Below are 14,366 nucleotides of genomic sequence, written 5' to 3' on the forward strand. Positions count from 1 at the left end.
AATAACTAACTGGGAGGAATACTCAACAATCACATCCTGCAAGAGCAAACAAAAAAAATTAAACCACTTCAGTGCAACAATTGTAACCATTGTTTCATGTATACCATTGTTAGCATCCCAGGAAGTCTTTTTTCTCATCCGCACGTGCCATTCGTCTTCAACACTTATCTTCAGGTGTTTTCCTTATTTTTCCCAAAGAGTAAAACCAGTGGAACACAAAACCACGGAAAAGATTATAATATATTACAGTAGAAGAAAAGACAGTACCTTAGGTAAGGATGAGATCAACACACTCACTGATCGAACAATGAAAGAATTTCTTAAAGAACGATATTACAGTGTAGGGAGATTTTTTTTCAGACTATTCCGTTCCTTTAAACGAAAGCCTATATTTTTGTATTGGAGTAACCGAGAAAATTTCCATCCCTGAATTTATTTTCGCACAGTTGAAAATTAATATTTTTTCCCTTAAAAAAATAATAACACATACTTTGGAATGCATCATCGAAACAATAAAAAAAACACAAAGAGTTCGACTCCATTTCGTCATACTCTTTCATGTATTTTCGACAAGACTAACTGAACAACACGCATTTATTTTGTTACATATATATGTATGTTTGTATATAATACTGAGGAACACTCGATAAGCTTATTAATAAAGCTATACGTCGTTGGCTTAGCATACCGTCGACGTTGAAAGAATCGGGGGAAAAGAAAATATACACTATGCTCACGAATCCCACTGATCTTGTTTTGGAATGACTGTTGCTGTTATCTTATTGGTTTGTTTGCACTATATCGATAAGAGCAAAACAAGAAATTGACTGAAATTGTATTGCCTTCTTTTTTTTTTACGAAAAATAACATATCTTCCATCTCTTTATTGGAGCATCTTGTAGGCCTTTGTATTTGTTTAGTGGCTCCGAGCTCGGCCTCTTGCAGCCGCGACAATACTGTAGGCCAGAAACCAACAGCGGTGGAAATCTTTTACGTGCTATTACGTTATAGTGATAAAATGGATGGATTATCCCTATCTCATTGTTCCATACCTCACGCACTTCTTGTATTTCACTGACGGTTCAGACACTCGAATTACAGAAAAGGGAGGGGGGAGAAAACACCTCGGTATTGACAAAATATTGCCTAAGTTTTAAGAAATGATTGTTCTTTGACAATGAACTTGTAGTACGAGAAATATCTACACATATTATTTCCATACTGGCTGAGGCATTTTTTTTAACATCATAAACATTCTAGGATATGATTCTCACACACATAATAATTATATAATAAAATATACACATGTACAATTACAACTCCGCACATGTAGTGAATCTTGTTTTTCCCTTGTTTCTTTAAGTTCAGGCTTCATTGTTTGGTTTTGTCTCTCAAACAATAACAAAATACTTTTGGGAAGGGGGTGGAGGGGGGTAATACAGCTTTGGGTGGACGTAAAGGGGTGGGAGTAAATCTCATATTAGCAGTATTTTTTTTTATTTCTTTTCATTGTGTTTTCAGTTCTATTCTATATATCACACACGTAGTAGGGTTTGTTTAAATTGTACCAGAGACATGTTTAAAAAGTAACACACCAACAGTGATAATAACATGTGCATTCTTCACCTCCATTGGAACAAAAACACAGAAAAATGTGCCTCTACAAGATTTAAGAAAAAACGTGGCAGGAATATATCGTATCACATTGTTGCAGTGCTTATAAATATATCAATATCTGAAAGTGCTCGCGTTGTATTTTTTTTCACTACATCAAAAGTATGAGTGCAAGATTGCGTGTGTCTCCCATGCGTGTTTCATGTGTGTTTGTGTGTGTGTGTGTGTGTGTGTGTGTGAGTCTTGTGTACAAAAAAACATGACCAATGTCTGTTGAAGTGGTCGCTAACAGTGCATTTGAACCAAAGACGTAAACAAAGCTTATGACGTATACAGATACATATCGATACAAATGCAATATGTACATGTATACGTACGTACCATTAACATATATATGTATATATTTATATATGAACATGAGCATGTGGTTTGTTGGTTCAAACACATGTCCCTTCAGCTTCTTAGTCATTTTTCTTTTTCTTTTTTTAAAAAAATGTTCCAAAATGTTATCATCAACAAAGCACTGATAATGGAGGCATATACATGTATGTATCATTGTTCCATATTGTAAGGAAGTGTAGTAACCACTGTTCTGTGTTGTCTTTGCAGTGAAATGAACATGCCAGTCCTTGGGTAGACCTGAGAATGAAGTAAGTATATAACGACTTGTTTATATATACAGAATTATTGAAAATATAGGAATAGCATTATAAAGCTCACTTTTTTAACATGTTAGAAATTTGATAGTTCTTTTCAATTTTTTAAAAAAATCAGCTTTTGCTTACATATTTATGCGTACGTATACATATGATTGCTTCAATATGTATATGACGCAAGGATGAGTGGGCGAGTATGGGGGAGAACTAACGAGATTATCACCTTTTTGTGAGCTGATACTAAACCAATCATGCATCTTGTATCGAATTTGTTAAGTGTTTCGGGTGTCCGGTTACGTATGGACATGATGAGTTAAATGTGTTAAGCATCAGTTTTCCTTTGAGTCAAGAATGAAAAATTTCCATTCTTGAAGCTCTGGAATACTTGGTTGCAAATCGTGATTTCATGCAAGGATGATTGGAGAGGTTATCCCATTTGCGTTTTTGTTATATGCGTTCTTGCTTGAGTCCGCGAAAAGAATCATAATATTTTTTTTTTAAGAAACTGGGCATCCATCCTTGCTACTCATCCTTTGTTCCAGCTTAGTTTGTTCTCTCGAGATCCTCAAAGGTTACCGACCGTGGGGGAGGATAATCGTGTACATTGTGTCGTTGTTGAGCATATTCTGATATGAACCGATGCATATTTCGTTAACAATGACAAAGAGGAGAATAATGATGGCCACTTGGAGGTGATTGTTTTGGTTTTTAATTTTTGAAGAACGTAATTTTTTGTTCCTTTGATCGAGAATAAGGTGAGTATCGCGCCGTGCATCCGTATGGGCTGAAACTCCTATGGGCTTAATGGGAGAATCTTCCATTGTATTTGAACATGGCTGCGGACATCGGTGCCTTGACCGTTTGATCGCTCGTACCGTGAAAGTTTCCTTCTCCGTCGCGATGTCCTGCAGACATGACCAGCCTCCATACGTGGAATTCCCCAGCAACCCATAAGACAAAGGCATTCCTCCCACTTTGAGGCAAACCTCCACGCAGAACCACTCTTTCAGCAAACAAAATCAATTTTTGAAAAAAAAAGCATGGTCTCCAGAAACCCATACGGATTTGTCGCACGCACGTCTTTTTTTCTCCTTCTGAGGCGAACGAGAGCGCAACGTAACAGCGAGAACAAAGCGTATCTACGTACAAAGTTAACTACAACAATTCACATTGACACTACATGTATATGTTTTACATTTTTTTTACTTTTTGTAAATTACATTTGACTGCATACAAACATTTACGGCTGTCGTTTCGCCTCAGAATGTAAAAGTGATCGAAAGGAATGCAACTTCCAGATGTAAAAATTTTGGATGCAAGCGAAGATGTACCTCTAAGCATCCTATCGAGGCTCGTGATAGGAGGCGTTGGATGCATCGACAACGCCACACATTGAGTCGGATTTTTCACATATTGGATAGCCCCATGGAAACATCGAGTGACTACATCTACAAGCGAACTACGGAGACACAATGTGCAGGCGTTCGTTATCGATGGCCCAGAATGCTTTCGAACAACAAAAATATCGGTTCCTTCAAGGAACGCAAGTCGTAAAGGGTTGCTTGCTCCAATGGTCTTCCACTTAAGGCAAGACGAACCTGTTACACTCCAAGGTAGCCATATTATGTGAGGAAAGTAGCATGACTCTCGTTTGCTTTACGCTAAATCAATGTAGCTTCGCTTTAGGTTTGTTTAAATCAGCGCAGAGGCAAGAAATATTCTTGAATTTCGGTCTCCAAGGACCACCATGGTTTAGAATTGTATTGCTAAATGGTAATTCGCGAATCAAACCACTGTCTTTCCTGTTCCCCCCCAAAATATGTCAGACTATTGCTGTGTATACGTTATTCTGGAATCTAAAGTAGAGCTGCATTTGTGTGTGTATGTGTGTGTGTGTGTGTGATGTAAAGTAGAGGAAGTATCTCCAAATTACGAGTAGTTTCACGTTCTCTGCTGTGGCATTTTTTTAGTGTTCCTTACATTTACTGAAACCCGTTTTCCATGTTTTGATAAATTTGTGTGTGTGTGTGTATTTTTGTGTATGTGTATGTTTGCTAAACTCTCACATAACATCTAACTACTTTTTTTTGGAGAGGATTTAATGGGAAGAAGGAAGGGGGGGTGTTGCCCCCCCTAAACGGAACAACGGAAGTAACTTCTTCTTTTTATGTATAATTCAATATTGCATTTTTAGAAAGTCACGTATATCTTCAAGTGTGCACTGTCTCCACATATGGCGTGTATGTGTGTGAATGTATGTGTATGTGTGTGTGTGCTTCGCCCCCGTCCGCTCCTTGTCGCCCTAGAGTTCGACTCCCGTCTTCCGTTTTTTGCTTCTCCGACGACCGGATGATGATGATTCACTTGGTCTTCGTACAGATGAGGATGAGATACCAGGGGGATTGGCCCGCCGAGAGATGGACACACCACGTCTGTCGTTAAGGTTACATCGTGAAGAGACAGGGAGAGTGAGTGAGGTACAAAGACAGTAACACTAGCGACCTCGTGCCCATCGTAACAACGCATCGGCCAAAACGTCTAGGTGGGCTTTTGTCTGAAAAGAGAAAGAGAAGAAACGGAATGAGAAACAGGTAGCTACAATTATTATTAGGGCTGTGGTTAACCTTACTCATTAGCATGGGTGCCCGAAGGATTTTTTCTCTTGGGGGGGGCAGGGTCATAGAAAATTTTATTATTATTATTATTGCTATTGTTACTGCTTTTATTGTTGCTATTATTTTTGTTACTACTACTACTACTTATGTCTTTTCATTAATTACATGCATTTGTAATTTCCATATTTTGTATATATATATACAATTTGCATAACTGTATACTGACATGAAGCTGTTTTTTATAGTTAGATAATCATTGTAAAATAGATTGTAAGTTAAATTTAACCCTGCTACTTATAATAATAATAATAATAATAATAATAGTTGCTGTAACTTACTTACTGCCTGTAAGCCACAGAAACAATACTTTTTGTTATAAAATATCGCTACAATTTCGCCATTCAAATTACAACTCTTTCCAGAAATCTGGAGGGGGGACAAGTGCCACCCCTTGGCCCCTCCCTGCAGGCACCCTTGCTCATTAGCGTATACCTTCTGCATTTTCTCAAGCTTTTCATTTTTAGTGTAATTAGCGGTGATATTAAAGTTGTTAAAGAGCATACAAAAATATATACACAAAAGCAATATCAACAAGAAACTAAAATACAATAAGATGCTGTACTGTAGCCAATAAAATACTACTGCAGCCTCTACGTTTAAATGAATTCATTAAAATACGCGTTTCATATCTTTTTATTTTAAAAATACCTTCTACTAGAAAAGTATGTGGTAAGTTTCCTCTTTTATACCAACTATGGGTATCTCAGTATTCTGTCATAGATGACATCTTGTTTGTAGAAGTTAATTGAATTCATCCATACATTGGAAACATAATCTAAAGGTAATAGAAACATGGTATGCACGTTTCACGGAAGTTAGCGTATACTCTGTGAAAATTTTCGAACTATGGGACTGGTTGTTATTACATATGCTATACTACTAGCATTAGCAATAAATAAAATACTTATACTCATAATGTGACCATACGCAAGCGAATGATCAAGCTTTACAAAAAATAGGTAATTGATGAAGTGTTACTTTTGACCTTTCTGAACAAACTAAGTGCCACCAAAACTCATATCTGAGTCGACCACAATGGCGATTTATAATGGCTCTCAGCTAAAACTACCCTCTTTTATAGGTTGATTTGATTGTTATCATTACACCTCGAAACTTATAGTCAACGTCGTTCCAAACATAAATCTTCAAAACAACGTAGAGATAAAGAATTAAATGAAGTTTTAATATGTTGCGATCTCTTTTGTTAGCAGCTATTTTCAAGTTTCTTGGTGTTACGGTAACGATCATGTCACCATATACGAGGCAGGTATACAATTTGCTGGACGTCATTTTGAATCGGCGCTGATATGGGACTTTGAGTTTTAGCTCGTTATTCTTGGAGGCGAAAAGTGACTATCAATTTCAGGTTTTACTATTTTTTCAAGTTGTAAATCGAAAATTACTGGTCTAATACTGTACAGACAAAATAAATGAAAACATTTCAGAAGAGAGAGAAATAGGTGAGAGAGAGAGAGGGAGACTGATGGTGCAAGATGAAAACATTTCAGGAGAAGAGAGGGAAGAAGGGAGAGATTGATTGATTTAATCTTCACTTTTCTGCCACTTTTGACTAATTGCGACGGTGGAAATGAATGGTGGTGTGTTTATATTGGCTAAGGGACAATCAGAAACACATATGTCTTCAAAATTCAAGAAAGGTTGACATTTGAGTGTCTTCTGCAAGGATCAGCCCTTACACCCAAAAAGAGAGATAAAAAGAGACAGAGAGGAAGGAGAGAGAGGTTGTATACAGAGAGATATATAGGAATAGATGGAAACATTTCAGAGGAAGAGAGATGGAGAGAGAGACGAAGAAGAAGAAACGACCTATCCTGATCCCTCCATGTACTACACCAATAAAATACACCTTGTAGCATGTTAAGTATAAGTGAAGAGCAGTAACCTCTAAATTGAACAGTAGCGAGTTAGCGTCGTTTGAGTTTGAGGTTTTTGCTTTAAGTCCACTTTGTGCACAGATAAGGCAATCGGAACTAGACCTACGGTTTGAATTGGGATCCGAACCACTATGTGCCTAAACCGGGTATCGAACCCCGGATCTTTTGATTCCAAGGCGACGACGCTACCACTACGCCATCGGGGAGGCGAGTTAGAGTCGTGGTTACTATAGTGGATCGCCTTGTAATCAAGGGGTCCCAGGTGCGATACCCGGTAGAGGCACATTGCACTCCGATTGCACTTTAAAATGTAGGTCCAGTCCCGATTATCCTATCTGTACATAAAACAACAACAACAAGAACAACAAAAAATCGAACATAGTGGATCTGCTGGCCGATGTTCGCAAGTTCAACAGAATCGTCTGAAGCCCACCTGAAACTCGGAAGGATGTGAACCGTCCGCCTCTAATCTAAATAAATTGCGTCATAGAAGTTCTGCTAAGTGACACGGATGGATGGTAAACGAGACTACTTCGCATATCTTCTCCACTGTACCACAAGGGATTAATCAAATCTTGGCAGCGTTCGTCACGACACGTAGGTATATCGTGAGTATGGCGGAAGTGATGTTTATCGTCTGTCACGTTACGACAGGCATGGCGTTGAGAATTCTAAAGCACGGCGTAAAGATATTCCGGTATCATAGATGTTATCTATTCCCCGTTCGTGATAAGAGAAAACGAATCTCGAAACTAAATCCTTTCCCCTTATTTAAGTCGGCCCGCAGTAGAAACCAACTTGGTTTGCATTTCAATGTCTGAGAACTATTTTGTTATCAGTTGTTCTTTGTAAAGTAGCCTGTTTTCTCAATTGGTAGCGAACAATTTATTTTCATAGCAACGTATATAGATTATTTTCAAAACCATCCTTGGAAAACAGCATTGTTTGTGAATTGTTTGCATGTTATTGTACTTAAAGTACCTTTCTTTGTAACACGTGTTGGGCCCCATGGAGTCCTCGGTAATTGGAAGCCCACAGACGTACCCTTGAGTGCGGTACCTGACCTCCCCCCAAAGTCACGTGGTGAACACCTTTTCATTTGTGTTTGTGAACTGTGTTCTCAAAGTAGTCTTCCTTGTAGATCGTTTTCGAGCACTTCCTTGCAAAGAAACCTTATGTGTGAATTATTTTCGATCTTTCTGCTTATGCAGAAGACTTGCTTGGTTGACAATTACATCTTTTGCAAATCAGCATTCTTTCTGAATTGTGCATAGATTCTCTCGGGCTGTCGACCAGGTGAGTTATAAAAGGATTTCCAAGCTCTCGAGAGCTAACGTCACTCCCAGCTTCGGGATAGAAGATATAGTGACTTTTCAGGTCGCTTTTCGTCAAAATTTTCTCATTTTTAGCACTTCAAAAAAAATGTAATTTTGGGATTTTTTTCTATATGTGAAGCTAATATAATTTGTTTCATGATCCAGAGACGAGAACGCGACCAAACCTTTCGATACTTTTTGACATGACATTGATACTAATCTCTATAAAATCAAAATGAGACCACGTTTCGTGTTCGAATGATTCGGTCTTGCTTGATCTTTACTCCGACCTGTGTGGTGGAGTGATAAGCACAGCACGCTACGATGCTAGGGTTCCCGGGTTCGAATCCCGGCCTGGGCATGGGTGTTCCTTGTTGATGTCCAGTCGCCAATTCCATCATATCATCTCTCATCCTCATCTTCGCGATCAGTCAAAAGTCGCAGAATAGCGAAATAAACCAAATCAAAAACACTAAACCAATAAAAATGGAAGAAAGCTTGCATACAAAAATGGAGTAATCGTAATTCGGAGAATATTTTAAGGCACCAGGACACTTGTGAGCTTATGCGAGTTGAAGAAGGAGTCGTAAGACTCTCCCCTGCACTTTTTTGTCGTGTGAACGATCCTTCAGTGTGATATTCCCTGTGAACCTTTGCTCTTTAAATGGATAAAGAGTCATTCCAGGCGTAGGCAATTGAAACAGAAGTTGCTGGAAGAATGTTTCATAGAATTTACTTGGGCAAAAGACTCAGTTTTTTTCTCTCGCAGGACAACTTTGACAAAAGTTTCGATGGGACGGGGAAAATAAGAAGAGAAGCCCATCAGAACTTCTGCGAGGTGTGCGACGTGGAAGAGGGAGTAATCCGAGACCCTAATCTAGCCGGCGAATGAAAAGATCTCATCTCGCGGGTGACGTGGAGGTGCTCCTCCGGCCCCAGCGTGTCTTCTGGCTGCGCCGGTTATTTATAGTACCCTTCGTTCAGCCAACGAGATAATCCCATCCCGCGTCACGTGATGCCTCGCGTTGCCGTGGCGACGAGATTGAGGGGTGGAGGAAGAGAGGGGGCGGAGGTTTGCTCTCGGATCCATGTTGCGAACTTTTTTTTTTCGGGGGAAATATCCTTCAGCCTTGCGGGCCACACGCGTCTCTCCATCTCTCGGAAGGAATTATTTACAGCATCCGCTTCGTGGACCAGCGCGAATCATGACGCCGGGCTATTAGTAAGCTGGCGAAATCATTCTCTCTAATGTGCCGACGGTGGTAATTGCTGATGAATATGAAACAAGAAAAATTCTCCCGTTTTGTTGTGAAGGTGAAGACCGCGTTTGTGTTCGCCAAACACGTTGGAGCTGCGTTTAGTGCGTGACCGCAACAGATTATTGAACTCACTATTGCAGGCACGTATGTACATTTCGGGGGGGGGGGCGAATCAAGCGTCTCAGAAATAATAATCATATGAATGATTAAATTTGAATAATTAAATTAATATAAATATACACGTAAATTGATTAATATTGTGTTATTATTACATGAGTAGGTAAAATGACGATATACGAATAGGGACCTAACCATAAGAGTACGTATTCATTATCTAGATTACATGTACTTAAGATCGTCATAATTGTTATAAAATCAACTGACCTGGCAAGAAAATTAATATCAAATAGATAAAGAACTGAATATTTATTGAATAACAAAAAGGATTGTTAGATCCAGATGACGAAAAGTAAAGTGCTGATTAATTGTTTCTCAATGTTTGTCCTTCAAGGCTACGTGATCCCAATATAATCCTTGCCTTCCGATAAGTTCGGCGGAAACCAATAACCACCGATTATACAACAGATGTTAAAAATGTATATTTTCATGATAAATTTGTATTACTTTGGGGTGGGGGGTTCGGACCTCCTTAAATACGTCCTTGCACTAATGAAGATAATGTAAAGCGCTCAGCTTGTTTCTGTCTCGGACCTGGATTTAGGGTGACAGAGGTCTTCGGTGAGTTTCATCGCCTGAAATATAATCTGCTCCTGCGGATCTATGGTGCAGGCTTACCAAAATAAGTCTGCACAAGTAATGACTCGTGAGAGCTTGACCAATGAACACGTGAGACGGGAAGTGAGTGCAGCTACCAGCTGCTTGTAGGGGCACGCACTGCTTTTCTCAGCCAACTCGCTTTCTCCCCTTATCTTCAGTTATGCGCGGTCTTGCTCCACAGATTCCAGAGACAGGTATACAAAGGAACCTCCACTGTAAAGATGAAGGGCTTTAGCAGGGGTTCCCAATATGAAAGAAGATGAGATTTTGAAACAAAATGAAGAAAGAAATATAACCATCTTAAAAACATAAACCAGCCGCCCCCCCCCCCCCATGGTGGAGTGGTCAGCACACCGCGCAGGCACCAGAGGTCCCGGGTTCGAATCCCGGCTTAGGCATTGGTGTTCTTTGAGTGTCCATTCATCAATTTCATCATATCATCGCCCATCCTCATCTACGCGATTAGCCAAATGTGGCAGAAATGCGAAGAATAATAAACCAAATCGATCAATCAATCAAAATTAAGCCAATTGTTATAACCAGGAATATTATAAATATATTACCGCGAGCGAAGATTATGTAACGGTGGAAGAAACATGAGGAGAGAATTTGCCTGGAATTACTGAGGAACCTTAATAAGAATGGGTGGCCGAATAACAGCTTTCAAATGCACTTTAAAAGGTATATTATTGAATTGATTGATTGAATTGGTGTTTTATAAGTCCACTTTATGCACAGTATGGCTAATTAGGACTGGACCTACAGTTTGAAGTGGGATCCGAACCACTATGTGCCTCCACCGGGTATCGAACCCGGGACCTAAAAGGTATATTGGACAGTGCACCTAATTATATATGCTTTTTCATTAAATGATCCATAACGTTCCATCAAATTGACATTTTTGTAGGAATTTAATCAATCCAAGGACATATTTGAATCTTGTCTCGCAAGTCCTGCTGGAGAATTATGACGTCGAGTGTTCGGTTCCCGCTGACAGACGGACAGATCGATAGTGATAAGAAGCACCTTGGGGCGCCTCGGTGGCCGAGAGGTCCACTATTGATCTCACCACTTAAGGTTTCGAGTTCGAACTCGGTCCTGGGGATAAACGAGTTTCTTTATAAGTGTCCCCTTCATCAGTTGTATCTTATCTTCATTCATCCTCATCGACAATATTTGCCAAACGCGACGGAAAAGAGTCGTAAAATCAGAATGGTAGATAATGATGCATTCTAGAAACCTAGAATTCTTGCTTCTTAGTTTGGACTCCTTTTTGAATGGAGGATATAGAAGAAATTGTGAGGTGAGTAAATGTCCCAGTCTGGAACTGAAATAGATCTTTATGTCTATATTTTCCTTATGATAAGAAAACGTTTTCTGTATCTGTGAGGCATTGTTCGAAATCCAGCAAATATTGACACGCAACGGTTGCTGGTGGACCAATCCTCAATGTTGGTAGTGAACCTGGGCTAGGAGCGCGGTATGAAGTGTAATTATCATGTACCTTAGTGCATTAACATAACCAGTATTGTCAGCTCGTGTTCGTTTTCTTCGACATAGCTTCTGCAAAGATCAAGGACAGTCTACGTGGATTCGGCCTGAGAGGCTATTTTAACCACTTCTACCCAACAGCCTTCTTAAATGGCGCGAACTATAGCCTTACACAAAATAATATTATATTTATCTCACGATTTAGTAGCTTCACAGACACCAGATAACGCCCTCCCTCTCGAGATACATGAAATTGGGATTTAGACGACATGGTATATGGCGGACGCGATACGAGGTTCTGCAAAAGAGTCCCGAGTAAGGTCCCAGGGGAGTGGCCGTAGAGCTAGCAGTAAATAACTAGATGTTGAGTAAGGAACTTCATCCTTACCACAGATTAATGCCAACCTCTCAACCCTGTCGTGTTAACAACAATGCGTCGTCTGGCGCTGGAGGAGTAGGATTTCGTCAAGCTCAAGAGGCAAGCAAGGATCCTCTTATTACAAGAGAGAACTCAGTCCCGCCTTGGGGATGGAAGAAACGCAAGAGCATGAAAAGGAACAACGGAATGCTGCGTGAAAGGAACACGTTCGAACAGGTTTATGCGTGAAACAGGATTCAGCACGCATTCGGAATCGACAAAATTAATTTACCATTAATTGAGCGATCTGAGAAAAGCATTAAACGCGAATTAAATGATCTGAGAAAATGATTAAGCGTGAATTAAAAAACCCTGAGAAACACATGAATTGAGCAATTCAAGAAAAAGGATTTATTCATTTTGTTTATTTTACTTCGCTTTTCTGCCACTTTTGGCTAATCGCAAAGATCAGAATGTGTAATTATATGATGAAATTGATGAAGGAACACTGACAAAGAACAATCATGCCGGGATTAGAACCCGGGACCTCTAGCTTCGCAGCGCGCTGTGCTATCCAATCCGCTATAGAGGACCGACTAAGAAAAAAGATTAAGCACGAATTGAACAATCCGAGGCACAGCCTGAGTCTCTTCGGTCTGCAAGTATGCAGTCAGGGTGTACTAAGTGTAAGAGGTAAGGTCACCCTTTACACCCCGGTTTATTTATGATTAATAAAACCATAATCCAAGTGCTTTTACTGAAAATTATCTTACTGGACTGGACTTACTTGTGAAATTTATTGGCTCATGTTACATAAATGTCGAGAATGCTGGATTTCCGTTAATAGAGAAATATTGATTGATTGATTAATTGATTTGGTGTTTTAAGTTCACTTTATGCACAGTAAGGCTAATCGAACCCTAGACCCCTTGATTACAAGGCGACGACCACACCACTGCGCCATTGGAGATACCCGATAACAGAGAAATAATATTTGTGGAGTTATGCAGGTACTTCATGAATAATAATTCATTCATCATTATTAAAAAAGCAACTATTAATCAAATATAAAAAAACAATTTTTCATCAAGTATTAAAAATTAAAGTATTTTCAGATTTAGATTGTTTTTTAGATTTATTGAGAACTTTTGACACCGAAAATACCTCTGAGAGGCAGGTTGCACATTGCAGATTATAATATGTTGACAGCAAGAGCAATTATCCATCAAGTATTAAAAAATAAAGCAAATATTTATGAAGTATTTAAAAAGAAAGCAATTATTCATCAAGTATTTTAAAATAAATCAATTACTGATCAAGTATTAAGAAAGTAAGCAATCCTTGATCAAATATGAAAAAGAAATCATTCACCAAGTATTAAAGAAGAAAGCGGTCATTGATCAAGTATTAAAAGAAAGCAATTATTCATCAAGTATTAAAAAGGAAAGCAATCATTCATCATGTATTAAAAAAGAAAGCAATCTCAGCGGCGCTTCCTCCCCTACTCCTCCCCCCCAAAGAGAAACTGTTTCGGCGCCAAGAGGAAGCAATCACCCTCCGCCGATCGACCATCAAACTCCCATCCTCCTTCGCGAAAAGGAGATCAGTCACACTTCGACGGGGAATGAGGCTCGGAATTGCATTAGGCAGTGAAGGGGTGAAGGAGCTTCTGGGAGATCTTAACGGGAGATGGCCATCACGAACGCTTGCCTCTCGAAAGCCCAGAGGTTCGGATCTAGTCCTGGCCGACATATGACAATTCTTCTCACGGTCGGAATATGCGTGATTTTAATTTTCAGTTCGTCTCTCAGAAATGTCTTCATAGGCGACCACAGAGAGGGATGTAGAAAAAATGCTTGGTTAAACATCTTTCTTACATTTTGTTTCATTTCTCTCTTTTTCTGTTTTCTTCTTCGACCCTCTGATAAATTACTTGTTAGTAAAAATTAGCGAAATAAATATGCATATTTGTGTAGCCTATTTCCCCCCAAATACGAATCGATCTGTATACAGTTCCTTCTATCAAACTTTAGAATCACTTTATGAGCAGGGGTCTTCCCTTATTATTGCAGGGGATTTTAATTTTCCTGAGATAAAGGGGGCGGATCACAATCTCTTATCTTCAAACGAAGCTTGCGTAGAATTGAGTCATTTCATGTCACTCCACCTACTAAACAGCTTCAATGACATAAAAAATGATAACCAACGAACGTTAGATTTCATTTTAAGTAACGTTAATAGCATAACAGTCACAAGGGAATCCGATTCTCTCGTACCAGAAGACATTCATCACCCAGCTTTAAATATTGACATTTCCATGACTAA

General features: G+C 39.3%; 1 protein-coding gene across 1 annotated transcript in view; it reads right to left on the reverse strand.

Annotated features, from left to right (window-relative positions):
• Positions 1–619: 619 nt before the first annotated feature.
• Positions 620–14,366, reverse strand: part of jeb (low-density lipoprotein receptor domain-containing jelly belly protein) — a 279,585-nt gene continuing 265,838 nt past the window's right edge. Inside the window, exon 3 of the mRNA XM_083124078.1 lies at positions 620–4,824. Within this exon, the coding sequence (XP_082980204.1) occupies positions 4,765–4,824 (60 nt within the window). The 3' untranslated portion in view covers positions 620–4,764. The remainder of the gene's footprint in view (positions 4,825–14,366) is intronic.

Source organism: Lepisma saccharinum, chromosome 6 (assembly GCF_977018435.1).
Source record: "Lepisma saccharinum chromosome 6, izLepSacc3.1, whole genome shotgun sequence".
NCBI lineage: Eukaryota > Metazoa > Arthropoda > Insecta > Zygentoma > Lepismatidae > Lepisma > Lepisma saccharinum.